Source organism: Salvia splendens, chromosome 14 (genome assembly GCF_004379255.2).
Source record: "Salvia splendens isolate huo1 chromosome 14, SspV2, whole genome shotgun sequence".
Lineage (NCBI taxonomy): Eukaryota > Viridiplantae > Streptophyta > Magnoliopsida > Lamiales > Lamiaceae > Salvia > Salvia splendens.
The window spans coordinates 25,091,651-25,118,233 of NC_056045.1; the positions used below are offsets into that span (position 1 = coordinate 25,091,651).

At 42.5% G+C, this 26,583-nt stretch overlaps 3 protein-coding genes across 5 annotated transcripts; all 3 read right to left on the minus strand.

Annotated features, from left to right (window-relative positions):
• Window positions 1-56: 56 nt before the first annotated feature.
• On the minus strand, window positions 57-2,196 carry LOC121763722 (RING-H2 finger protein ATL47-like). Of its 3 annotated transcripts, none has more exons than XM_042159786.1 (3): window positions 2,084-2,196; window positions 736-1,713; window positions 57-391 (listed from the first exon to the last, which is right to left on the minus strand). In XM_042159786.1, the coding sequence occupies exons 2-3, from the start codon at window positions 1,624-1,626 to the stop codon at window positions 317-319; spliced, it is 966 nt and encodes a 321-aa protein (XP_042015720.1). In that variant the 5' UTR covers window positions 1,627-1,713; window positions 2,084-2,196; the 3' UTR covers window positions 57-316. The 3 variants fall into 3 exon arrangements, with proteins under 3 accessions (XP_042015720.1, XP_042015719.1, XP_042015718.1); XM_042159785.1 differs by lacking the exon at window positions 2,084-2,196 and adding an exon at window positions 1,960-2,042; XM_042159784.1 differs by lacking the exon at window positions 2,084-2,196 and having other exon boundaries at window positions 736-2,052.
• Window positions 2,197-4,149: 1,953 nt separating this feature from the next.
• Window positions 4,150-5,818, minus strand: LOC121763736 (anaphase-promoting complex subunit 10-like). The gene is made up of 5 exons (XM_042159801.1): window positions 5,549-5,818; window positions 5,185-5,338; window positions 4,980-5,050; window positions 4,521-4,625; window positions 4,150-4,433 (listed from the first exon to the last, which is right to left on the minus strand). The coding sequence occupies exons 1-5, from the start codon at window positions 5,722-5,724 to the stop codon at window positions 4,364-4,366; spliced, it is 576 nt and encodes a 191-aa protein (XP_042015735.1). The 5' UTR covers window positions 5,725-5,818; the 3' UTR covers window positions 4,150-4,363.
• Window positions 5,819-10,216: 4,398 nt separating this feature from the next.
• LOC121765727 (protease Do-like 9) lies at window positions 10,217-13,872 on the minus strand. The gene is made up of 9 exons (XM_042161934.1): window positions 13,343-13,872; window positions 12,851-13,050; window positions 12,584-12,764; window positions 11,833-12,024; window positions 11,037-11,269; window positions 10,857-10,958; window positions 10,710-10,760; window positions 10,533-10,637; window positions 10,217-10,454 (listed from the first exon to the last, which is right to left on the minus strand). Exons 1-9 carry the CDS (start codon window positions 13,818-13,820, stop codon window positions 10,356-10,358), a joined length of 1,641 nt encoding a protein of 546 aa, XP_042017868.1. The 5' UTR covers window positions 13,821-13,872; the 3' UTR covers window positions 10,217-10,355.
• Window positions 13,873-26,583: the final 12,711 nt, after the last annotated feature.

The window sequence follows — 26,583 nt, forward strand, 5'->3', positions numbered from 1 at the left end:
AAAATTAGTTGTTCAGAGCCGTTGTCCTATCGGCAAGAAGCTTAGACATTATTATATGAGGTGCTGAATTCGAACTTGACATTATTTGTAATTTCCTCATTTATAGAGGAGAAAAAAAAAACAATGAAAATTAGTTGACTCCGTTTATACTCCGTTTATTTTGTACAAAGAAGGTGTATAATATAAATACAATAAGATCAATCAAGTCTGAAAATCACTCCACAAATAACACTACAGTTTGCAAGTGGGAATCCAATTCCAGTCGCAGCTTTCAGCACTCGCCTTCCCTTTTTTCCTCTATGCATTGCTTTCTTGTTTACTTTATCACTTTCTTTCTAAAAGAAATGCCAATTTTTAAATTCCATTCAACACAGCCAACCACTTGTAATATCTGAAACACTTTTTATTAGTCAAAATCCTCACAATTAGAAATCACTACACAATCCCCAATTTACTGGTGATCATTATAATGCTTTAAAATTATCATAAAAACAGCATATTATCAACAAACAGCAACAAGATACCAACATCTTGAGAAACAATCTGGGATGTGAAAAATGACAACATACTTGTTCACCTCCATCTGTGTGCAGTGTACTAATAAAACTAGTTATAGTAAAAAAAAATTAATCAACTTTGCTGCTAAGTTAAAAAACTAATGCAGTGAGTATACTATACTTTTTCCTCATCTAACAGTATAATAAAACAACCCCTTTTTCATACTAAATCACTTACTACTATACTTTCATTTCCTTGTGATGAAGTAGTGAGCTTGCCTTTCTTGGACCATAGCCAAATCTTGGATACAGAGAAGCTATCCCCTCTACTCCTAACACCAATCTTTTTCCCATCCGCCTCCACATTATCACTCCCAAGTCGCGCTTTAGCCCTCGTTGCAACGCCACTGCCATGAGGCAACGCCACTTGAAGATTGGCATCGCCAACAACATATTGAAAAGCACCCATAGAATAACATCTCCTAGCATCAATGCTGCTGCTAGTAACCGCTTTTTGCATCTTCATTTCACTCTCTACCCCTTCATTAGTGCTCCTAAACTTCCCAAGGCGAATGGAGAGCGTCCTGCCCGTGCCAGCATTGCTCATCTCTGGCCCATTGTGGGCCGGAGACGCGCCACTAGGGAAAGACAAGCTGCTCCATTGGTGATCCAAATCACAAGTAGTGAACAAGGGGTTCTCCGTATAATTCCCAAATCCGATTAGGCTTCGACACAGAGGGCACGTGGAGTTCGACAGCAGCCATGTTTCGATGCAGTGGACGTGGAAGGCATGGCTGCAGTTAGGCAGGACCTTGAGCTTGTCAAGAAATGACAACTCAGAGAGGCAGACAGCACAATCAAATGGCTCCTTCAATCCTATGATGTCCTTGTAGTAGAAAATTGGCAGAGCATCGATGAGTGACTGATCGAGGCCGGAGTCGTGCAGACGGAAAAGGTGCTGCAGCTGCCTCTGGAATGTGTGGGGAGCAGCATCAGGGAGCCTGCTGGAATGTGAGATTGAGGAAAATGATGGCCTCTTCATCACAAACCTGATCACAAGCTGTAGCAATCCAAGTAGGAAGAAGCCAATTGCAAGAATCACTATCACTAGGAGAACTAGTGGGCCCATTGTTGACACAACTACTGAATATGAGGGCTATTCAGAATTCAAGAAAAACTTGAACAAATTTCCCTTCTAGCAAGGATGTATACTGAACTGCATATATCATGTCAAAAAGCACATTGGTAAAATAATTCAAGAACTGTAATAGTAAGAGAGAGAATAAAAATCTGAACTTGCAGGCAAACTAAACTGATTTAAGCTGACAGAAATTATGAACATTCAATCCACACAGGGATTTATAGGGTTGGTAATAAATGGAACTATTTTTGAGAATATCAAGACTGCCAGAGAAAATATGTCAAAACAGGATTGGCAAAGAAAAATAAATAAACTACTCACATATTGTGCAAGTGTGTGATAAAAATGGAGTTTAGAGTGTGAACTGAAATTTGCAACAAGATTTGAGAGGAGACAAGGTTGGGTGTAATGACAAATTTGAAACTATGGTCTGTCTTTTAGTTACCTGATATCAGCAAAAGGGCTCCTTCATTTGTCGCTTTCACCAACCTTATGGTGTGTGTGTGAGGAGCTTCTTTTCTTTATCTAAGATTTAGGAAAATCTTTATGTTTTCAAACATAATTAGTCTTAAACATGTAAAACCATTATAAACAAACAATATTCAAGATCCAATATGAATCATTTTAATATAAGAGAATATATATTTAAAGGGGTGAGACTTGAGAGGGTGGAAGTCAAAGGGTATAATAAAACTATGGAGAATGGCATGACTAGTGCAGATTAAAGCATTAAAATTAGTTGCATAAGCATTGAATAAATAAATTCTGATGATGATACTCCATAAAAGAGAGACCTAACTCAATGGAGGGTCCATTTCAATGGGAAAAAAACACTGCTAAATTTTGCCTTGCACGCATGACTACTCCCTCTTCAAGAGGGTGATTATGACTAATCATAATTTGCAGTTATTGTCATGTTTTTTTGTTGTTTTTTTTCCTCCAACTGCTGAGTCACTGAGAAGCAACCCCTTTTGCAAAAAGCATTTGTTCTTTTGTGTTTTATAGGTGAAGTATAGAATACTTTTTCTTTTACATATCATTGATGTGTTTGTTAGTCAATTGTGAATTTTAGACAAAGTTGTCGTAAAAATATTATCGTTTTCTTAAATTTTAATACAACAGATAAAAAAAAGTACAAAGTCAAAGGTCAATGTCTGCTCTCAAGAAGTTATGTTTGTTCTTACTGAGAAAGAGAGAGAGAAAGCGAGAGAGAATGGTATATGGATTGTATTTGTATTAGAATGATGAGGATTTTAATGGCATATCATGCTTGAACCTCAATGTATATGAGCTCAAGGCCAACTTCAGCAGCCTCGCCATCTGCTCATTGTTCGCGCTTTCTGATCTGTGGAGAACTTCAGCTGTTACCAAGTCTGGTCTAAATTGTGGGGTTCTCCTATTATGACTCGAATACCTAATTTCAGGTGACAGCTGCATGCGAGTTGTTTGCTTGGAAGCTCTTGATTTGATCAACAAAGGATAGGTCTTGAAGACCATATTCAATTACGCAGGACTGCATTTCGTATGTTCAGCATTTGTATGTTTCCATGAGGATTCCATCAGCTTGCAGCCCTCCATGCATCGAAGGTTTTGGCTACAATGTTGAACCGGCTTGGCCAGTCCAATGATTCGATTGGATTTCTGGAAATTGGCAAGAATGTGATGGAAATCCAGTTTGAAAAGAAAAGGAATGATCTTATTCAGGTGTTTCTGATAATAACTCAACGCATTATAGATTCTGCAAGAACGAAGGATATTTTCTTAGTTGGAGCAGTAGAATGCTAGTGCAGGCATCACATCTGGATGACTCACGAGGTCTTTATATCAGATACAGAAATGCCCCCTGTCCCTGATTCTTTTCACAACTAGAGCCATCACCACGTTTATGAAAACAGCAAGAGCCATCACCTCGTTTAGGAAAACTCCAAATACATGATTGGATCTGAGGTTAAGAACAGCAAGAGCCTTGGTCACACACACAGAGGCAGCATCATGTTCAGCAGCAAGATCGATTCTGTGGATGAAGTTTTTCTCACAAGTCGCATTTTTTCAGCCATCTTTGCATGGATTTGCCCTCGTATTCCAGCCCCGGTTCACTTCTCTCTGATTCCAGCCCTTGCTTCTGGTGTTTCTGTATTTGTCACTGATAGCAACAGATGATCAAGATGAATGGTATATCTACGTCAGCTGAGATGATGTTCTGTAGTCTTCTTATTCTGCTCAGCTGAAGTGAACAGGTTCCATGTGAAAGAAGAAAAGAGCTGAAAATGGTTACAGAAACTGCTGCAGACTAACTTCAATTGCCTTAATTTACCGTAAAAAGTATAACGGACAGAAGAAGAGTCTGCACTATTACTCGAAGTAAATGTCTCTTATAGTTCTAAATTAATTTCAGGAACTAGTCAGACAATGTATTTTTCTTCTTTTGTGTCAGTTTGTGTGTGTATTCTATTTTATCATTTTATGTACTTCATTTACATCCCTACAGTGTATACAAATGACTCAACCAAGAAACCAAGAAAAGCTTGCTAATGTATACCAAATAGTTGTCAATCATATCCGTACATCTGGCTAAAGAATAGTAGTTACAAAGATATTACACCATATCACAACCACAAGATGGTAAGGATTTCTGAAAGCAAAGACCACCAACAATTATATGGTCTTACTACAAAAACCATTGGAGCCTTTCGTAATACTCTAATCCACACCAAGGAAATCCACTTCATCGCAGAATTGAGTAAGTAATGAACTCGGTCGAAGTGAAATGAAAAGGTTGGTGGGGGATGGGATTCCTGCAATATAATACACAATAATGTCGTTTACTTGTACAGGGAAATAACACGTTTAAAGATAGCCATTGAGCTAGAACTTCAACTCACGGTCGAGGTCCATAAACTTTGATTTGGCGCAGGTGGGTATCCCTTCCGTTCAAATGATTTGACAAAACAGCAATTTGCAACATGAAGGTATTCACAAAAGTTTCCCTGAAATAGTCATCATCAATACTCTTCTTACAATGAGGGCACATTAAGGTTCGTGTCTTTGGCAGTAAAATGATTTGTGTCATAAAAAAAATCATTTAAGAAGGCAGCCTGAAATCTTTCGATGATGATTAACCAGTCTCAGAAGAAAGTCCTGACATGCTTCTAGTTTCTTGTTCTTCTTTGTGCGAGTTAGGACAATATTTTAGAGTTCGAAACTAGAATCTAATAGCTACTGCTACCAGTTTAATCAGCAAAGACAAATACTAATGAATCTATTACACTAATATATGTTGTTATCAAATGATGAAAAAACATCTATATTATCAGGATTAAAGAAAAGGGTATGCTAGTCACCTCGGATCAGTCCCAGATAATGATATATACACCCAACCAGTTGGTTTAACAAGCTCCACTGTTTTTATCTCCTGAAAATTTTATTGGACCCTATCAATCAATAACTTGCGCAATCTTTGGCAGAGTTAATGAATCAACAGTATACTAATATACTGTGATGTGACCCAACCAAATCTGATGAATATAGCATTCACCTCACAATTACCTTCAAGTTGTGGAAACCATCACCGGCTCGAATCGAGATCTTGCTAGGAGTGTAGCTCTCATCAAGCTTGAAATCGACATACAGAACAACTAATTGAAGCTTAACTTTCTTTTGGAACTGGATGTTAACAAGATGAGGCTGTGCACCATCCGACCTAAAATGCATCAAAAATTAAAACTTTAAGCATTTCTCTGAATCCAAACAACATCATTACCTGAAACTTTTAACACTGGAAAATTCAAACATCATGCACCCATCAAATTCATGAAAGGACTCGTATACACAGTGACAAATAAGCCTCAATTTCATAAAAAAAAAGGCTTAGTATTCAGTCTAAAGATGCAAAGAGTGAAAGGGTAGTAACTGCCAGTAGGTGTCGAGATTGTCGTCGCGGAGGGAAGATACGCCGTTTCCGGGCTTGCAGGAGCTGACGCTCCAAGCCGCCTTCTTGGCCATATCGCGAAGGTCATCGTCCACTACCAGCTGCGGGTTTCCTCCGGTCAGCTTCCCTTCCTCTTCCCCCTCCGACGACTCAGCCATTTTTCACCGTCGCACCTGATTTGGGATTTTAGGGTTAAGCGCTAAATTCGAAATATGATTTCATTTGAAATTTTGAATTAATTCGGCAGGTGATATATTGTTGTTAGACTCGGATTAATATTTCTGTTCTAAGAGCATCTACACTGGGATGGATATCCCGGCGAACATCCCGACAGACATTCCAAAAACACTTCATATCACGTCATAAGGACATCAAACTGCATTGTCACGTCATAAGAACATCCCACTGCACAATGGCGGACATCCTCAAGGACATCCCGACGGACATCCACAATAATAAAAATTCACAAATTTACCAAATTAAACAAGTTACGGAATTAAACAATTTATGGAATTAAAATTTCGACACGAATACGGAAAAAATGCAACAACTTTATTTAAAACAAAAAACATACATAATTATTAAAAAAATACTTAGTTAAAAAAACCTCAAGCTTCAACAAATGCAACCACCGTCTCACTCCTCATCGTCCCCGTGGCCGGTCCCGGCGTCACTCACGGGCAGGGATGGCATCCCCAAATCGTGCTGCATACTGTCGATGACATCCTTCAGCATCAACTTGTATAAGGGGTCAGTCGCTGCATACCACTTCTTCATGGTGTGTATCAGGGTCTCATGCTACTGTATGCGGGCGAGTGAGGGGAGCTCTGGATCGATCTGAGGAGCTGCCGATTGGACCTCGGGGGACCCGCTGGCGCTTCCCCTAGCCATCTGCATCGCGGTCTTTTGACCAACCGGGCAACGGCAGCGGGAAGACGATTGAGGGGTCGGCAACTCTGCCTTGGCGTCAAGGAGTTCGTGGGAACCGGCACTGCTGCTGTACTCCCTGGAGGCGTTGATCTTCGTCCGCTTCGGCCAGCCAGCTTCAACACCCGAACTAAACTTGGCGAAAGTCTGCACCACAAGATATACCTCCCAATATTTGAATTCCCCGAAACTTAATTCACTGTTGGGGAACTGCTGGTAAGACAGAAGCTTCACATCATCGGCGGACATGCCGCTGGTTAACGTGCGAAGGTTGTTTTGGTAGATGCCGGCAAATCGGCTAAGCTGCCTCCTCAGCCGCTCCCACTGTTTCCGGCATTGCTCTCCATTGTGAGACTTCCTACCTGGCGGTTTGAATTGGAGGTAGCTTTGGCTAATGCGCTACCACATTCTGTCGATATGCTGGTTAGCCCCAACGTAGGGATCCTCGACTACACTGATCCAGGCCTTCGCCAGCGCGACGCACTCCCCTATGCTCCAGATGGTCCTCTTTCTCCCGCCGGCTTCCTCCCCCTCCTCCTCGGCCCCCGCCCCACCCTCGTTCCCCGTACGCTGGACGAGGTAGTGCCCTTCCCTCTCCCTTGCTTCTGCGTCCTCCCTGCAGCCGGTGGCATCTCATTGGGAGACTCCCTGACCGGAGATAACCCCAACTTCTCAAAAGAGAAAGTCTCAATGCCGGTGAACTGAGTCTCCAGATGAGTACTCTGGGGAAGTCACTAGACAATAAATCCATGTAGAGGCAATAGACATTGTTCCCAGGTGATTGGGGGACCCCTTGCGGCTTGCTCCCCCCGCTGTGGCAGGCATGCCCGGCATCATCCCGGGCATTTGGGGCATCATCCCCGTCATCGCGGCACTCATCCCGGGCATTTGGGGCATTTGGGGAATCATTCCACTCATCCATGCACACCAAGGAGTACATATTGTAGTACCCAGGCATCATCCCCGCCATTTGGGGTTGGGGCATCATCGACGCCATTTCGAGCATCATCCCGGACATCGGTGCACTTCCACCAGCATTTCCCCCAACTCTAACGGGAAAAGTCGGCGTTTGTGACTCGCTCGTGGCGGGGAAATCACTATCGTGGTGCTCCATTTATCTTCAAAAGAAATGAAAGTAGAGAAAGAAACTCATTAAAACAAGCAGCGAATGAAATGAAGTTCAACTAGCCGTATATATAGAGTTTATTTTTAATTAAAAATCGGGACGTCCGCCGGGACATCCGTTGTGGCACCGCAATGGCGGGCGTCCCGACGGACGTCGTCGAAAAGCCACGGAACTCCGGTATCCGCAAGCGACGTCCGCGTCCGCCGAGTTTACGCCTAATGGTGGATGTCCGGCATGCTGGCCTGACGTCCGCCGGGACGCCCGCCTCTGCGGATGCTCTAATGCTTCTCAGTGTTGTATTAAAATTTGATAATAAAGAGGGAACATATTTTTAGGTCCACGAACTTTGCCAAAGTATCGTTTTAGGTCCGTGAACTTTGAAAATATCATTTTAGGTCTGTCAACTATAGGTTAATATCATTTGAAGTATTTTGAACTTTTTTCTGACGAAAATGCCCTTAAGGCCTTCAAAGGGCAATTTTGATAATTCCTTCACCGCTGCATCTTTGCGCCAGATACGTCACTTCCTAGTACCGGAAAAATGAGCACCCACCATTCTTTCCTTTCTTCTCGCAAACAAAATATAACATTCCTTGAATCTGCGGCGATTTTAAGGGTTGCTCGTTCACGGCATAAACAATTAACATATTTAAAGCGTAACCAGTGACATCTTTTTGTAGAAGTGGTCGACATGTAGAAATTTAGAAGATATTCCGAATTAGAGAGAAAAAGGGGAGGAGAAGGAATGGGGGAAATGTGAGAAAGAAAGAGACATGGATGAATTATTTGAGTAAATAGAGGAAAGACCTCCCTTTCTTCTCTCATCGGTATGACAAAGTGCATAAGTATGTCAAAGCACTTAAAAGGCCGATCTTATTGTAGCAGCGTCAGACCACCCATCAAACTAAATTGACATAATTGCCCCTCAAGGAATTGAGGGCATTTTTTGCAAAAAAAATCTTGAAATATTAAAAAAGTACCTAAAATGATATTAACTTGTAGTTGACGGACTTAAAATGATATTTTTAAAATTTACGGATCTAAAATGATACTTTGGCAAAGTTGATGAACCTAAAAAGATGTTCCCTCAAATCAAATATATCAATAATTTCATTTAATTTATTAATAATATCAAGTTAGTATAAAGAAATCACTTGAATTGTGATAATAGTTAATAATAGAACTGCGTCTTTTTATGCAACTTTTTTATAATGAATATTAAAATAGTTATGAATGTTGAACATTTTCTTTTCCTACGTTACATTTAAACTAAAACGTTTTCTTTAGTGCATGATTTTATGCAGTGTTATCGTTATGCAGTGTTATCTTATAAATAGTGAATAGAAAATAATGTAAAATGAAACAGAGAGCATAGTGTTTCTATTATGAAAAATATATCACTTTAAATAGACGTCTAAAAAACAGATCTTTAAATGAGATGGAGGAACAACCATTTTGGGATACCCAAAATCAAATACTACTAATTCAATATATTCACATTTTATTACTTCATATATTCTCCATTTTCATTTTTCTATTTAAATATATTCCTATTAAATATCTCAGTCTCATTAATATTTTTTACATTTCATCAACTGATTTCAATCAGATTTCATTTTAGATTGAATTTCATTAGAGTTTGCACCTTTTTGATCCTCAAAATAGGAAAAATCATATTATTTCAGGAACTTGGACAAGGAAAATCACGTTTGAAGTGTCTTGACTGATTATTTTGCACCTAAGATTATAAAGGATTTATAAGTCATTTTGTTCAACTCATTATCACTCTGTGATACATCAATCATTTATTGGAGTTAGTAAATGTAATTTCTTTGTCCATGAAATCATGTCCGCATTACCTATTTCAGTCCGTTCATAAAACAATGTTCACATTTGTTTATTTTTTGTTTGTTATTTACTATTTTTGTTAAATGGGCATCATTCATGTAAAAAGAATTTTAAAACATCTTCATGTCAATTTTTATGGTAGGAAGTAAAATTTTATTTTTATTGTAAACTTAGTATATATTCTTTTTGTATGATCTTTAATTTAATAGGAGTATCTAATATTTCTTCATTAGTTAAACTTTAGAAGTCTAGGAATAATCAAAATATAGAAATATATTTTAAATTATATAAAAACTAATTAAATCTTTTATTTTCAGAAGTTATTTAAAAATAACAAAATCATCTTAGTTTTTGTATGTATAGTTATGTTAATTTATCATTACTAATAATATATTGTACGGGATGTAATCAAATGCAAACTCTAAATATTGTACAAACTCCTAACTATAATCTGAACTGTTGAAAAAATGTCAACAGATGATAAAATTACATCAACAGAAAATGTCAACACAATGTCAACGGTTGGGATCATGCTGACATTTTTCTGTTGATGTAATTTTATCATCTGTTGACATTTTTCAACAATCCAGATTATAGTTTGGAGTTTGTACAATATTTAGAGTTTAGATTTTATCAATACCCTTGTACTGTATCAAATATGAATGCACGTTATCATGTTATAAGCCAAATATTATTAGTGGACTAAGTATTTCCATTAAATAATGAATGTAATAGTGAGACATTTAATCTCGAACAGAATGGAGTACTTTTCATTTATTTATAACATTATAAATGCAATAATCAATACATTATTTTCACTATTTTGGTGAAAGACAAATATGAAAAAAATGTGACTATTTTTCGGATGGACAGATTATATGCATAGTATCATGCTTTGAGGTCATCCGACATGGCTGATGGTATGCAGTGGGTCGCCAGAATGTCCAAGGTTGCGGCTTTAGCCGTCTTCGTTTGGAGGACCACAAGCTGCACCAACAAGAAGATTGAAGGTGTTCAACAAATTACTACTACTTGCCAATATTACAAGCGAGACAGAATGCTCACCTTTTGATGTTCCAGATCAAATTTCAAATACTCTTCATTGCAGCTCTCCACCATGCTAGCCAAACTCTTGAGGTTCTTCACAGGCTCACCATTGAAACCAAGAATCTAGATGCATACAAACACAAGTCTAAATAAGAATGTTCATATCACAGGAGACTACTAGCATTTCCCTCTAACCTGGGAGTTGATGATATTCTCATATCCAATATTGATGTCAGCCACAAGCACCTTCACCAAGTTTCACAACCAACAAGTGTTAACCGCATAATCATCACTCACTGATGTAACATTGAACATACGCATTATGGTGTAGTCAAGATTAACCTGAGAAACAACAACGATTTCTTCATCCTGTGACTGGGGCATTCCATACAGCTGTTTGTCCAGCAACTTGACTGGAACTAGGAACTCGAAATCTTTTCCATACTGGAGACAGATAGAAAAGTAAGATAATAAAGCTAGGCATATATTGGATGCCAATGCTGTTGGGAGCGGAACTCTAACCTCAGAACGTAGATATGGAACAGAAACAGTAGAAAAAAGAAATCCAGCAATAATATAATATGAAGGAGGTTTCCCCTTATTGTGAGCTGGAATGAGCCTTCTGTCTATGTCAAGTTTGACTTTCAGCTTCAGAGTTTCAGAATTACGCAGAACTTTAATCGTAGCAGTATCCCCAGTATTCTTTTGGGACACCAGGTAGCTAAAGCATATGCGCTCACCATGCCTAAATGGAACTGCATGAAAAAAAATGATGTTATGAACACCACATTGTAAGGTTATTTAAAGAGATCATGATATGTCTAACACACTAGCACTTCACTTATAGTAATTATTTCTTACCTATTGTTAACAACTAATTTCTTGGCTAAAGTTTTCACATCCTGTCCATTTGCCCCCTACCCATTCCTGCTTGTATAACGTGATAAGTCGTTTGTCAATAGGACAAACTATAGTATGTTACATCTCTACTAATATACGTATTTTTCAGGAAATAATGATAGTTAAGCATATAAGTGAACTTCCGGGCTTGGGGTGCCGGGTGGATGCCTCTTTCTACATGCTAGAATGTTACTTAGGAAGTTCAAAATTCAGAGAAAATAAAAGGCAGCATCTAGAAATCACAACTAGCCAAAACTCCTACTGATGATGACACTAGAAAAAACAGTTTTAAAAAGGTTTGATTTTAAAAAACCAGCATAGAGTTCAACAAGCACATGTCACGAAAGAGGTTGATAAGGGAAATAGAAGCTGTAAACATATTCATGGAGGGACCAGGGAATCCTTTATAAACATATACCTGTTCCATCATTCGCAATATCGACCCCATCAAAGCTAAGTATAATATCTGATGGTTTCAAAATAGAATACCCTGGTGAAGTGGGATTAATTTTTCTTATGCGCACACCCTTCTGTTCAGGTTTCATCCCCATCGACAAACGCAAGTCTGGATTTTCGAGATTTTGCCACTTAACCCCAAGAACTGGGAACCCTGGCAGGCAAACGAATACTTTGTGTCAGGGATTTGGATTTCGGAATAAAGGATTAGTCAGATAATTGCTAAATTTAAGTCAATGGAAGTATACAGTAAGTTAAAAATAAGAAGAAGAAGCAGAAAATATCATGAGATACTACACTTACTCATCTATTAATTGCTGTCTAGAGAAGGACATTAGTATCAAATCAATCAAGTAATAGAATGAAGACCATTAAACGAGTACCAGAGACCAAGATTATCAAACTAAAAAATCTTGACCGTCATCCTTACTTACTTAGAGCACATTAAAGCAAGACATGTCTAGAAACATGTACACTAAGTGCTCATGGTGAAGGAGGGGGAAATACCTACAATCTTAGAGCCCCCGACCTCTACTACTAAAGTACTCAATATTTTATATTTTAGTCTATTAGTACTCTATCGTTTTCCAAAATCCCTCAAGAGGCAAGATAGAAGAATTCTGTATGAGAAGGTATATCCACAAGACCCTTCAAAAATTGCATATCTGACTAGAAAGAGACCAAGAAAAATAAGAGAAGGGCCAGAAGAAAACCAGTATATCTTCCATTCTTCTCATAATCTTGAATGAAGTGCATAATGACTGGCGTTGGTATGACATAACCAATGTTCTCAACATCCTCATTCTTGAGTGATTGAAACGCGATCCCAACACAGGTTTTTTTATCACTGAAAGCGGGTCCACCAGAATTTCCAGAATTGATGGCGGCATCGATCTGTAAGAAAGAAAATTTCAGAAATATCATAAACTTCATTTGGAAATCCAATTCAAGGAGCTCAATTATCTTCTATACGACTATACCTGCAATCCCAAAAGATCCGCTGATCCATGAACGTACGAAAGAATTCCTATCCGTGAAACAACTCCACTGGTTACAGAGATTGTATTGCCCCCAATTGGATAACCAACAACTGTAACAGCATCTTGAAGCTCAGGCAGATCCCCAAATTCTACAGGAGAAACCCCTTCCCAGAACTCCTCATCTTCTACTGTTAGCAAAGCTGTCCAGTATCACACAAACCAAATAAATATCAACACTACTCCACCTACTTTTAGTCTTAGCCAATGAAAGAGATCTACAATCATTAGAACTCTATATACCTAATGACCAAAACAAGTAAGATTTATCACTAATCTATCATTGAAAACCCTGTAAAACGAGTATGAACAATCATAGCTAGCTAGCTCAAAGATAAGATCTTGCATTCCAAATTTCCAATAGCATAAATTTGAATATCCCCGATTTTTACTTGAATTAAAAGTCGCAAACACAAATTAGTTAGAAAGCCTCACCAATATCGCATTCTTCCCCAATTGCAAGCACGGTGGCGACATATTTGGTATCCGAACCCCTCTTCTTCAGCTTAACCTGCGTATAGTGTTCCACGGAGTGTGCATTCGTCAAAACCCTCCTTCCCTTGATAATAAATCCGCTGCTGGTCGAGCTGTTCTGCCGATTTCTCTGCCACGGCAGCGAGAAATTCGGCTTCGAATGGAAACAAAAAACCTTAACCACCGCATCCATCGCCGGGACAGCTCTAGAAACTGGATTCTCCGCCTTGATAAGCGAATTAGACACTGTTCCATTGGAAGCTGGGACTGAGACGGGAGGCTCAGGCTCGGGAACTTCACAGGGACGGCGATCAGGGGCGGACGTGATGATGAGCTCCGCGTTATCGACTGCGGCGGCGGCGGTGGTGGTGGTGTTGGGCGGGGAAGCTATGTTGTTGGTGTTGTCGATCTCTCGCTGGTGTTGGGTTTCGCTGCACATCGTTGAATTTTGGTTGACGAGAGAATTCGGTTTCAGACTTATTAGAGGAATTTGGCGCAAGAGACTTTTCTTACATGGGTTTATTTATAGATGGAAGGAGGTAAATACACATAATTAAAATATTTATTTCTTTTTTATGAAAATTCATTCTTAAATGAGAAAGAGTATTTGAGATGATATGATCATTTTTAATTTTTTAAAGTATCTTTACTTTTTCTCAATACAAAAGGTAAATATAGGAGTATTTCCTTTATTTCCATTAAGTTTTCACTTTCTTTTGAGCTGAGTTTTAAAAATTAAAAAAAATATAAGTTCAAAAAAATTACTGGAATATGAATCTTACTTTTATATAGTTTTACATTAAAACACAAAAGTTAGTGGAATGTGTGACCTACCTATTTTTTGCTCCATATTTTACAGTGAAAAGTGAAAACGTACTCTTAATAGGGGACGGACTAAATGATAAAAGTGGACATTTAATGGAAGATAGACGAAGTAGTTATTTTTGTATACCTTTTTCAATTTACCTTTTCTTTCTTTGGAATTCAGTACTCCTTTTTAAGAAACTATATTTACCTTTTGGACAAGTTAAATAAAAAATATACCCTTTTAATTTACTTATTTCCCTCGGGGATGCTCTAAGGAGTTGTTTCATAGTAGTTTTACAAAAAACTAATCAGATTCGATCATTTGAATTGTTTAACACAAAGTTTTATAATTCACATATGCTCTATGTAAATAAAAACTTATTATGAATAATGAATTTTCATTTAAATAATAAAATCAATAAGTAGTACTCCTACAAGGAAGCATAATTTCATGGTACTTTAGATAATAATAAAAAATAATTTACTAATTTCAGTAAAAAAACAAGAGTAATTTTAATTTACTCACCTATAAAGGGAAAGTTGTTAGGGTCCCATTACATTTATTGTAGGTTACCAATATAATTTTAATGTCTATACAATTTAAGAAGTTCTTCAAATTTGTTCATCCACGTCACGTGCTAGAGATAAACACTGAAATATTCGTTCGTTTGAGTGTTAATCTCAATCTTTTGAATTTATGTACACATAAAATTATCTTTCTATCACATGCATTGTCCGTTGCAACACCGTGATTAACAGCGAGGCAAATGCAAGTAATTGAATAGATATGAGTTGTAGATTCTAAATTTTGAATTTTGAATTTTGAATTTTGAGATTATAATTTTCATACTAGTATACATTAGTGACTACTGTGGCATTTGATTGTCCTACCATATCAAAAACTCGACAATGTTATTAAAAATAATTTAAAAATAACTTGACATGGGCTTAAGCCCCCGATTGAACCAAATTGTGTCCACGAATATTAAGGGTTGTATATTGGGCCCGCGTTTATATCTTAGCTCTTCTTGCAAGTGTGGTATTTGGGCATATATTTTTATGTAATTTCAGATTTTTTCAGATAAGATCGGATTTTATATTAGATTTCATAATTTGGATTTCAGATTGTCTAACAATTCAAATGAGTTGAAATGCTTAAAAATAAAGGCATGCAACATATCCCTCTAAGTAGCTTAAAAAATGTGCAGCCAAACCAAACAGAATGACAACGACAACAATAACACAGCTTCCCCAGCGATGCATGCGGTGGTCAAGCTTTTTTGTTATCGAGGGAAGGAGGGTTTTGTTAAGCTGAAGAAGAGGGGCTCAGATACCAAAACTGTGCTTGCAATTGGGGAAGAATGCGATATCGGTGAGTGAGGCTTCTTACAAATTCAAAATTTGTGCTACTCCATTAACTGATACTGGACAGCTTTGCTAACAGTAGAGGATGAGGAGTTCTGGGAAGGGGTTTCAAGATGCGGTGACCGTCGTTGGCTATCCGATTGGGGGCGAGGGCGATACGATCTGTGTAACAAGTGGAGTTGTTTCGTATGTTCACGGATCAGCGTGTCTTTTGGGAGTGCAGGTATATACACATATACAGGAGCTCCTTTCCAAATGATGTTTGCACACCAAACATATTGTACACACACTGCACACTGCGCGCACGCTTTACTACTATCATTTTTACCGAACAAAGGATTTGAAATTGAATAGTATTTGGTATATATACCGGTTTAAGTTTTCTTCTGTTTTTTTAATCAACAACACCACAAATGGTGGTGAATAGTTGGATAAAAGAAGTCAAATGAGTTAAAAATTCAAAAGAGAACTCAAGAGAGATAAAAGAAAAATCCGAAAAAATAAAATTAAAAGAAAAATAAATCTAATTGGTAGATAAAGCTAATTAATTCCTTCTAGTAACAAGGCTCGTTCGAGCGCTGATGGGGTACGGACTAAACAAGCCCAACAGCAGTGACGGCCCATCAGCCCAAAGCCCAAGGAAGAGTATGAGTTCGGCATTACCAAAGAGTTCGGCCTCAGCCTGCAGCTCGGTAAAAGCCAACCAATCAAGCTCTGCTCTCAGGTCGGCATCAAGCTCTACTCTCAGATCGGCAACCAAAGCAGTTCGGTCTCAGTTTTCGACCGAACAAGGAGTTAGTGGACCCATGCAGGATTTCCACGACTTCCAACATACCCACTACCACGTGGCGTCAACTCAGGCCACGATCTTAGGCCATGACCTACACGACCTCCACGACCTAGAGTGATGATGTAAGCCACGATCTTAGTTCAATGTATAAATAGAACTTAGATCTGGTAGAAAAGGGTTAGAATCTCTCTAGAGAAATAATCATATAGCAAGTCTGTGTTGTAAGCTGTATTTCGCAGATCAAGCAATACAAACCTGCCCCCATTTCTCCCCGTGGACGTAGATTTACCTCAGTAAATCGAACCACGTAAAATTCTCTGTGTCGTAATTTATTTTTACGAGCATTCATCATCATCGAAAATTCGCGGACTCATCACTGGCGCCGTCTGTGGGAAACGAAGAACCAAATTTGTGATAAAGCGAATTTTTGACCATTTTTTCAACCCAAAAAATGCATACCAGATCGCAGAGTACCCGTATTCCTGCCCGTGAGAACCAGGAGGAAGCCAATCCATCCCATAGGTCTGGAAAACGGCCTAGGAATAAATCTACCACCCGTTCTCATGGCGGAGGAACAAGCCGCTCCAAAAGCCGTCACACCGAGTCTTCCCAGCAGCCCGATTTGAACGAGGCTGTCAAGCTGTTTTTGGCTGAAAAGCAGGAGGAATTCTTAACCTTCCTGCAAAAAAGCCAAAAGCAGCCGGAGGCGAAAACGGCGGATTCTCCCTCTCCCTCCATACGAGACAGTCACTACCGCAGTAGTGTCATGTCTTCCAGGAGAGAGAATCCTCGGTACCGGAATCACAGGAGAACTCCAACTCCTCCATACCGAAGAGATGTCGGGTTCGCCATGTACGGAGCATTGAGGACTCCGTTCTCGGACGATATTACCCGAACTTCCCTACCACAGAACTACCGAACTCCGTCGATAACCTATGACGGACTCGTGGATCCTCATGATCTCTTGGGACGCTATCAATATAACATGGCGAACCAGGGTCTCAACGAGGTCCACATGTGCAAGCTGTTTCCCGAGCTGCTTATCGGGAACGCAAGAAGGTGGTTCGATAGCCTCCCCCAAGGCAGCATTAGATCCTACCGAGATCTAATGGATGCTTTCCACAGGAGGTTCTTTCAGAAAGCGGAAGCCCGGATTACTTCGGCTCAGCTGCTTTCTATACGTCAAGGTCGCGACGAAAAGATCAGCGACTTCCTGACGAGATTCCATAAGGAATGCCTACAAGTAGATAATCTCAATGATCTACTTATCATTTCGGCATTCCAAAATGGAATCCTGCCCGGAGCTCTCTACAGAAAGCTCGTGGAGTGCGGTCCGCAAACAGCTCAAGAGATGTGGGACATTGCGGACAAGTTTTCTCGTGCCGATGAGGCAGACCGTCGAAAACGGTCTTTAGACAGCTCATCTAGAGAAGACAAAAAGAAGCCCGGTCATAGCGATCAGAGGCATCCTCGCCGAACACCTTCTCCACTAAAGGAGAGATAGCGGTCATCCGAGGTGATCGAAAAAGAGCAAGTGTGTTCGCAGATTGCGCTTAAAAGTGCCGAGCAATCAGTTCGGCACCATCAAGCATAGCAATCACAGCAGCCGGAATCAGAGGCCGGCGAAATGACCGAAATCACACCGGAGCCGAACTCGATGGTGTACGGCACTGAAGCCGTGATTCGGTTGAGATCGGCATATCCAGTCCCCGAACTCAATTTCTCCTCAGAAATGAATGGTGACGGACTGAGAGCCGAACTAGATCTTGCCGAAGAAAGAAGAGAATTGGCCTGCCTAAAAGCAGCCAAGTACAAGGAGCAAGTAGCCCGGTATTACAACCAAAGGGTGAAGAAGCTGCAATTTCAAGTGGGAGATCTCGTCTTGAGAAACAACGAAGTAAGCCGAGCAGAAAAGCTGGGCGAACTCGAACCCACATAGGAAGGTCCATATCGGGTGTCAGAAGTCCTCGGCAAAGGGTCTTACAAATTGACTCACGCGTCAGGAGCACAAGTACCCCGAACATGGTACGTTTCCAACCTCAAAAAGTTCCATTTGTAAGAGACAGTCCGGTCAGTCAGTCTTATGTGTTTTCTTTGTTTTTTACTTGTTCTTGTCTCTACGTGCGTTGTGTCTGTCTATGTGAGTGTCGTCTCTTACAAATAAAACTGAGGTATCTCGTTCTTCAAAGGCTGATCCCCTTTTTAGAACATACAAGCCAACGATTGTGCGTCAAAGCTTCTAAAGAGGATACAAGACCACAATTCGGCTTAAACAAGCAGTTCGTCTGAAACGAGCTGCAACAAGCCCACGATTGTGTGTCAAAGCTTCTAAAGAGGATACAAGACCACAATTCTGCTTAAGAATCAAGCACTTCGTCTGAAACGAACTGCAACAAAAGTCCGATTCTCGCGATAAAACTTGCCTGAATTAGGACAAGGGAAAGTCCAATCCACGCGATAAAACTCGCCGAATTAGGACGACCAAGTTCGGTCAAAGCAGTTTACCTCATAAGACCGAGGACGACCATGTCTAGTCAAAGAGGTTTACTGCATAAGACCACTTCGGTTAACTGGGAAAGTCCGATCCACGCGATAAAACTCGCCGAATTAGGACAAGGGAAAGTTCGATCCCGGCGACGAAAATCGCCAAATTAGAACACAAAGACGAGTCCGGTCAAAGATGTTTATTTCATCAGACCAAAGACGAGTCCGGTCAAAGATGTTTGTTTCATCAGACCAAAGACGAGTCCGGTCAAAGATGTTTATTTCATCAGACCAAAGACGAGTCCGGTCAAAGATGTTTATTTCATCAGACCAAAGACAAGTCCGGTCAAAGAAGTTTACTTCATAAGACCGAGGACAAGTACGATGAAATTTTTTCGCTAAGCTGTAAATACACAGTGTTAGAAGCGAAAACAAAAACAAAATTTCATTTTCAAATCTTGTTCGGCACACAACTCCGCTACCCTACAAGATGGCGTTACGCTATTACAAAGGACTATTCTACTGTCCAGGGTTGCTAAAGTTGAGCCATCTATTCACAAAATCCTCGTGAAGCTGAGTTCGGGCGTTCCAGGCAGCTGCAGAATAAGCAGGTCGACGAGATGCTCTAATCGACCTGCCACCTCTTCTCTGAGCCCGGGAAGCCCTAGCACCTCGGCGGCGAAGAGTCTCTTCACGAAGCATTTGCCGATCTTGCTCGCTCATAGTCACAACTCCTCGGCGAATTTCAGTCCGTCCCTGTCTTGACGATTCCGGTTGCTCCTGAGCCCGTTCTCGTCTTGACGTTTCCGGCTGATCCAGAGTTCGTTGTTGACTTGGAGTAGGATTTTGAACAAGGGAACCAGAGGTTTGATCTGGAGTGCGAGCATCTGTTGGCACGATATGCCGAAGGAATCTTTCTATGGAGGGGCGCCGAGAAAGAACAATGTTGTACCGAGAAGCCCAACGCCGCAGTGATGTCACAACTTGTTGGCAAGCCGAGCTCTCCAGCGCATTGTTCCTCCGGAGTACATTATATTTCTCCCACAGTTCGTCAACTCGACTCTGAACATCTGATATGGTCATTCCCCCGCGCACACGGATGTAATCCTCATACGCAGTCCTCTCAGCAATGGCCGTATTCAGCTCGGCCTCCAGATCTTTCTTATCGGACTCTAAGTCCTTGATATCGGCCTCCAGCTTCACTAAACGAGCCAGAAGCTCGTCATTCTTCATCTGATCGGCTATAGCTCTTCTCTCAGCTTCGTCCAAAGCCGAAGAGTACAGCCGTTTCCAGTGAAGTATCTCCAGCTCCTTGAGAGTTAAGAATACAAAGCAGCTACGTCAGTTCGGCATTTCAGCTTACCGAGCAGGTAGTAAACCATAACGGGAGTAAGAGAGTACGAAAGGCTATACGAAGACACAAGAGCAGAAAGAAGAATTTTTTCATTCATAAGAAAAAAATTTTTCTATACAAGGAGGGCTTCAAGGCCATTTTACATAAAGGAAGAAACTAAACTAAGAGAAGGGAGACGAAATCATACTTCGCTAGCTTCGTCTCCACCTTCTCGGTGAGGTTCAGCTTCCTTCTCCTTATCTGCTTCAGCTTCAGCCTCTGCCTCCTTGCTCTCCCCAGCCTGCTCGGCGCCACCGTAGCCGATCTGCTGCGTCTCCTGATCGGCTTCCTTCTCCGGATGCCCGGCCCGCTCGACTTCGGCCTCCGGCTCCAGCGGCTCGGCCTCACCCTCTCCGTTGTAAGTCGAAGCGGGTGAAACGGGTCCCACGGAGGCAAAGATAGCCTCCAGGTTCTCGTCCCGATCAGCTCGACAACTCCGGACTCGGTCTGCAGAAAGCAGGACCGAGGATGAAGCGAGCTCCTCAAGGAGCGGCAGATTCTGAAGCCGAGCTGCTATCTCTCGGCTGTACAGAGGCAGCACGACGTCGGCCCCCTGCTCGCCCTTATCGGCAATTAGCCTTACCAGACTACCGACAAAAGCCGAGAACTGGCTGCTCAAAAAGAGTTTCTCCGTGTAAACACGGAGAGCCTCCCCCTGGGCAACCACGGCGGCAGCATCACTCCGTTTCGTCTGCTCTCGCTGGATGACGAGCTGGTTTTTGGCAAACTGAGCTTCATCCTGGGCCGAAATCCTAGCAGCTCTGGCTTTCTCAAAGTTTGCCTCGGCCTGCTCGGCCCGGTGACAAGCAGCCGCCAATTTCCTCTGCATCTCAGCATAGTCGTTGGACGCTTTGGAGAGTTCGACGGCGACGAGCTTGGAGAGCATATCGTTCCTCTGAAAATGGATAAGGAAAAAAGTCAACAGAGGGCACCAAAAATACAGGACAGAAGCAAAGCCAAAGAATCAAGAAGACAATTCACCTCGGCAAAGTCCGTGGGCCATAAAAATGGCTCACAGATATGCTCCGAAGGAGGCGCCAAGACCATGTCTTTCTCTGGCGCTCTCGGGGGCTTCTGGGCCCTCCCCTTCCCCTCTGCCGAAGTCGACTCCGGCTTCTTCGGATCCGAAGAGGTTTTTTGCCTTTTCGGAGTCCTCTCGGCATCAGACGCCGAGCTGGTGGTTTTCGGCCTCTCCGGCTCCTGGGACTCCGAAGATTTTCGGGTAGCCTTGTTCAGCATGAACACTGCAAAAAAGCAAGAAAACAAGGTTAGTTTTCTTCGTTAAAGCAGTAGAGCATAAAGATAAAGAGAAATCCTCACCCTCGGCCTCTTCGTCCGAAGACGAGATATTGAACACGAGGTCGCCCTTGACGAGCTCAGTTTCCGAATACTGTTTCCTAATCATAGGAATCTTATTGAGCTCGCCCTCGAGCTCGGCCAACGGTTCTAACCGAGGATGGGGAATCACGGACTTCGGCCTTCTCCAAGGAAAGCCCGGAGCCGAAGTCCTATTATAAAAAAAGAAACGGTTTTGCCATTTCGGCCACTTGGTTTTGCAGAAGGCCCTAAAAGGCTGTAAGGGGATCAGGTAAAACCAAGATCCCTTCCTTTTAAACTGGAAAAAATTAAGGATTGCCCTCAGAGACAGATCCTTATCTAGCCTACGCAGTTCGGCAGCAAAAGCTGATAAGTGCCTCCAAGAGTTCGGAGTCACCTGACCTAAAGGGAGTTGAAAAAAATCAAGAAGCTCTACAAAAGGTGGGGGAAGAGGAAAACGAAGCCCGCATTCTAAGCAGGCTTCGTAAACGGTGGCATAACCCTCCGGCGGGTCGTTAGCCCTATGATCATCATCGGGAACCACCGCCTTCCCCCCAGGTAAAAAATATTTCTCGTGAAGGGATATCACAGTATCTTTACTCAAGATACTGTGAAAATACTCTACGGTCTTCTCCCCGGATTCCTTCCGGCTAGAAGACCCCTTATCCCCTTTCCTACCGCTACCCGACTCCGAAGAAGAAGAAGACATTTTTCTTACTTTTTGAAGGTGAAGAAAGTCTGAAGAAGCTCTTGAAAGCGGAAGAAAATTTCTCGAGAAAGAGAGAGTATAGAAGACGCAACAGCAAAGGTGTTCAAATGAGGAAGAAAGAGCATATTTATCAGATTCGGCGAAGATTTCAAAATCGTCACACCGTTTCGAATCCCACCTTTTCAGGATTCAACGGCCGGATTTTACTGTCGCATTTAATGCAGTCACATGCAAGGCACGTCCCCTGACGTCAGCCTCCCCCGTACCTTTATCCAGAATGCCGAAGTGACTCGCTTCGCCGAAGTGATTCACTTCGTCTTTCGGGGGGGGTAGTGATGGGGTACGGACTAAACAAGCCCAACAGCAGTGACGGCCCATCAGCCCAAAGCCCAAGGAAGAGTATGAGTTCGGCATTACCAAAGAGTTCGGCCTCAGCCTGCAGCTCGGTAAAAGCCAACCAATCAAGCTCTGCTCTCAGGTCGGCATCAAGCTCTACTCTCAGATCGGCAACCAAAGCAGTTCGGTCTCAGTTTTCGACCGAACAAGGAGTTAGTGGACCCATGCAGGATTTCCACGACTTCCAACATACCCACTACCACGTGGCGTCAACTCAGGCCACGATCTTAGGCCATGACCTACACGACCTCCACGACCTAGAGTGATGATGTAAGCCACGATCTTAGTTCAATGTATAAATAGAACTTAGATCTGGTAGAAAAGGGTTAGAATCTCTCTAGAGAAATAATCATATAGCAAGTCTGTGTTGTAAGCTGTATTTCGCAGATCAAGCAATACAAACCTGCCCCCATTTCTCCCCGTGGACGTAGATTTACCTCAGTAAATCGAACCACGTAAAATTCTCTGTGTCGTAATTTATTTTTACGAGCATTCATCATCATCGAAAATTCGCGGACTCATCAAGCGCATAATTAGGGGAAACCTCCTTCATATTACATTGTTGCTGGATTTCTTTTTTCAACTGTTTATGTTCCAAACCTAAGTTCTGAGGTTAGAGTTCTGCTGCTACCAAATAGTATAGGTGTAATTAGTCTTGCTTTATTATCTTACTTTTCCATCCATGTCTCCAGTATGGAAATTATTACAATTGCCAAACTCCAGTCAAGCTGTTGGACAATACACTCAGAGCATCTCCAGTGGTTCTGGACATGCAATAGTCATCTCATAGCCTTGTTATTGCCACATCATCAGCACTAAAATCCTCCTGCCACATCATCTGGACATGCAATAGCCCAGCCACATCACTCAATTATGAAAAACAAACAATTAGGGTATCCACAGTGGTGATAGCCCAGCAATAGCTCAGTCATAGCCCAGCCACAAACTCCTCCTGCCACATCATCAATACTAAAAATCCTCCTGCCACATCAGAAATAGCCCAGCCATAGCCTAAATAGCCCAGCCACATCAATAGCCACATCACTAATAACACAATATACGGAATTTAATTTACGAGACATATACGGGAAACATTAATAATACTATTTTAATTTTAAAAAAATACAATAAATTAAAAATGTACAATAAATTTTAAAAAGTACTAAAATTTTTAAAAAGTACATTAATAATAAAAATTACATTAAAAAAAAGTACATTACTTAAAAAAATCACTCGGTGGCTCCCTCGATTCCGTCGTCGCCGTCGACGTCGCCACCGTCACCGCCGTCGCCGTCGCCACCGCCTCCGTCGCCACTGTCACCGCCGCCTCCGCTGCCACCGCCGCTGCCGCCTCCACGCAGATCGTCATTCATGCTCTCGAGCAATGTGAAGAGAAATCTCTTCTCCTGGGGGTCCGTCGCCGCTCGCCATTCGGCTAACGTCTTCACCATCATCTGGCGCGTTTGTTGACGCGCGAAGTACTTGAGATCCTCTGTAGACTGGCGGTCAAAGGGGGATGCCGACTGGACCTCCTGGGAACCCCCAGCGACCCCCCTCGCCGCCCGTTGCGCCCGCTTTTGCCCAACGGGGCGAGGTCGGTGGCCGAACGAACGAGGGTTGGGGAGCACCTGGTCCGTCTCGGGGAGGTCGTGGGAACCACCGCTGCTGCCGCTGAAATCCCCGGTATAGTTCAATCGTTGCCGTTTCGGCCAGCCAGCATCGACACCTACTCGAAATTTCTCAGAGTCGTTCAGCACAAGATAGCAGTTCCAGTAGGTGAAGTCCTTATACAACCCGGGCTGGGGGAAGGCTTTCTCCGCTATCCTCCTGCAGTCGTCCTCCATTTGGCCACTACTCTGCATGCGGAGGGCGTTGGCGTACAAACCCGAAAATCGGGAGACGGCAGCCCTGATTCGGTTCCACGCCTTCCGGCAATCCTCCCCGTTGTGTGGCCTCCCCTCCGGGCAAAATCGCTGGTAGGCTGTTGCTACCTTGCCCCACATGTTGACGATCCTATGGTTATTAGAAACAAGAGGATCGTCGCAAACACTCACCCACGCCCTTGACAGGGCAACGTTCTCCTCGTCCGTCCACCTTCTCCGTGCCGTGGGGTCATCCCCACCCGGCTGCGAATGAAAATGAAGTGCAAATCGCGTATATATAGTGTCTCGAAAATTTAAAAAAAAAACACAAAAAAACCGTTGGGCGATGCGCTGGGCGATCCCGACGCTGCAATGGCGCCGAGCGGATCGCCCAGCGCATCGCCCAGCGCCCGACGACCGCCTAGCGCTAGGCGATTTTTAATTCCGAAAAACCGCTCGGCGGTTTTCGGAAGCTGCAATGGTTCGCCTAGCGACCGCCTAGCGCCGGCGCTCGGCTAGGCGGTGCGCTAGGCGCCATTGTGGATAGCCTTAACAATTACACAAAATACGGAATTAAATATACGACACATATACGCGAAAATATACTATTTTCATTTAAATTAAAAAGTACATTTAAAAAAATTGCATAATTTTAAATAAAAACTAACGTCTTGCAATCCTCCGCGCCCACAACTCTTCAATTAAATCCTTTTGGAGTCGAATATGAGCATCCGTTTGACGCATGTCGGCATGTGCTTGGAGGAGGGCTTCTTCATCGTGAGGTACCCCACCTCGTACGTTGGCGGCGGCGACGCCGTGGCTTGGACCTGCTTCATTATCGTCGTTGGCCCAATTAGTCAGTTGTACACCTTCATCTTCGACAATCATGTTGTGCATGATAATACAGGCGTACATTATATCAGCAATGCAGTCGACATTCTACAAACGCGTTGGTCCCTTAACTGCAGCCCATCGAGCCTGAAGCACACCAAATGCGCGCTCCACGTCCTTTCGCGCCGACTCCTGCCGCGTCGCAAAGTAGGCCTTCTTCGCATCTAATGCGCACCGGATCGTCTTCACAAAGGCGGGCCACCTAGGGTATATCCCATCCGCCAAGTAGTAGCTCATATCATGCTGGTTGCCGTTGGCGACAAAACTGATGGTCGGACCGACGCCCTGGCACTGCTCGTTGAAAAGGGGCGACGAGTTGAGGACATTTAGGTCGTTGTTCGAACCGGCTATCCCAAAATACGCATGCCAAATCCACAGCCGGTAATCAGCTACGGCCTCGAAGATCATCGTGGGATTCTTTCCCTTGTAGCCGGTCGTGTAGAACCCCTTCCAGACAGCGGGACAGTTCTTCCACTCTCAATGCATACAATCTATGCTGCCTAACATTCCCGGGAACCCATGCTGATCCCAGTGCATCCGCAGCAGATCCCGACAATCTTCGGGGTAGGCTTTTGGAGATACTGATCACCGAATACTTCAATCGCGCCCTGACAGAAATATTTCATACATTCAATGGCAGTCGTCTCACCGATGTGGAGGTATTCGTCTCACATGTCTGCCGAAGTCCCGTAGGCCAACTGTCTGATTGCCGCAGTGCACTTTTGAATAGGGGTGTGGCCGGGTCTGCCAGCCGCATCGTGCCTGAAGCGGAAATACAGATATCGATGCTCCAAAGCGTTAACAATACGCATAAACAAGTCCCGCCTCATCCTAAAACGACGCCTGAAATGGTTGGCGTTAAAACGCGGCTCCTCTGCGAAGTAATCTGTGAACAGGCGCTGATGTGCAGCTACATGATCACGATCAACCACTTCTCGACGGTGGACAACTGGTCGTGGGCGAGGTACCGCCGGCGGCATATAACTCTGCAGCCATCGATCAACCTCACGGCTCGTATAGGTATCTAGCTCTTCGTTCATCATACGCTCGTACTCATCAGCATCCCTACCACGGCCACCACCACTACCACCGGCATTACTCATTTCTCGTTGTTGATCTTGTACAGAAATTAAGATAGAGAGAGTATTCGTTAAAACAAGTGGTGCGAATGAAAATGACGTCCAAAGC

What these genes read in the sequence shown, in the direction of transcription:
- LOC121763736 (XM_042159801.1), bottom strand. Translation starts at nt 5,724, where the DNA reads ATGGCTGAGTCGTCGGAGGGGGAAGAGGAAGGGAAGCTGACCGGAGGA. An exon ending in AATCTCGACACCTACTGGCA is followed by an intron (nt 5,339 to 5,548) that starts GTTACTACCCTT and finishes GATGCATTTTAG; the next exon opens with GTCGGATGGTGCACAGCCTC. An exon ending in ATGGTTTCCACAACTTGAAG is followed by an intron (nt 5,051 to 5,184) that starts GTAATTGTGAGG and finishes TAAAATTTTCAG; the next exon opens with GAGATAAAAACAGTGGAGCT.
- LOC121763722 (XM_042159786.1), bottom strand. Translation starts at nt 1,626, where the DNA reads ATGGGCCCACTAGTTCTCCTAGTGATAGTGATTCTTGCAATTGGCTTC. An exon ending in AAGGAAATGAAAGTATAGTA is followed by an intron (nt 392 to 735) that starts GTAAGTGATTTA and finishes AAAGTGTTTCAG; the next exon opens with ATATTACAAGTGGTTGGCTG.
- LOC121765727 (XM_042161934.1), bottom strand. Translation starts at nt 13,820, where the DNA reads ATGTGCAGCGAAACCCAACACCAGCGAGAGATCGACAACACCAACAAC. An exon ending in GAAGAATGGAAGATATACTG is followed by an intron (nt 12,025 to 12,583) that starts GTTTTCTTCTGG and finishes TTTGCCTGCCAG; the next exon opens with GGTTCCCAGTTCTTGGGGTT. An exon ending in TTGATCTGGAACATCAAAAG is followed by an intron (nt 10,455 to 10,532) that starts GTGAGCATTCTG and finishes TTGTTGGTGCAG; the next exon opens with CTTGTGGTCCTCCAAACGAA.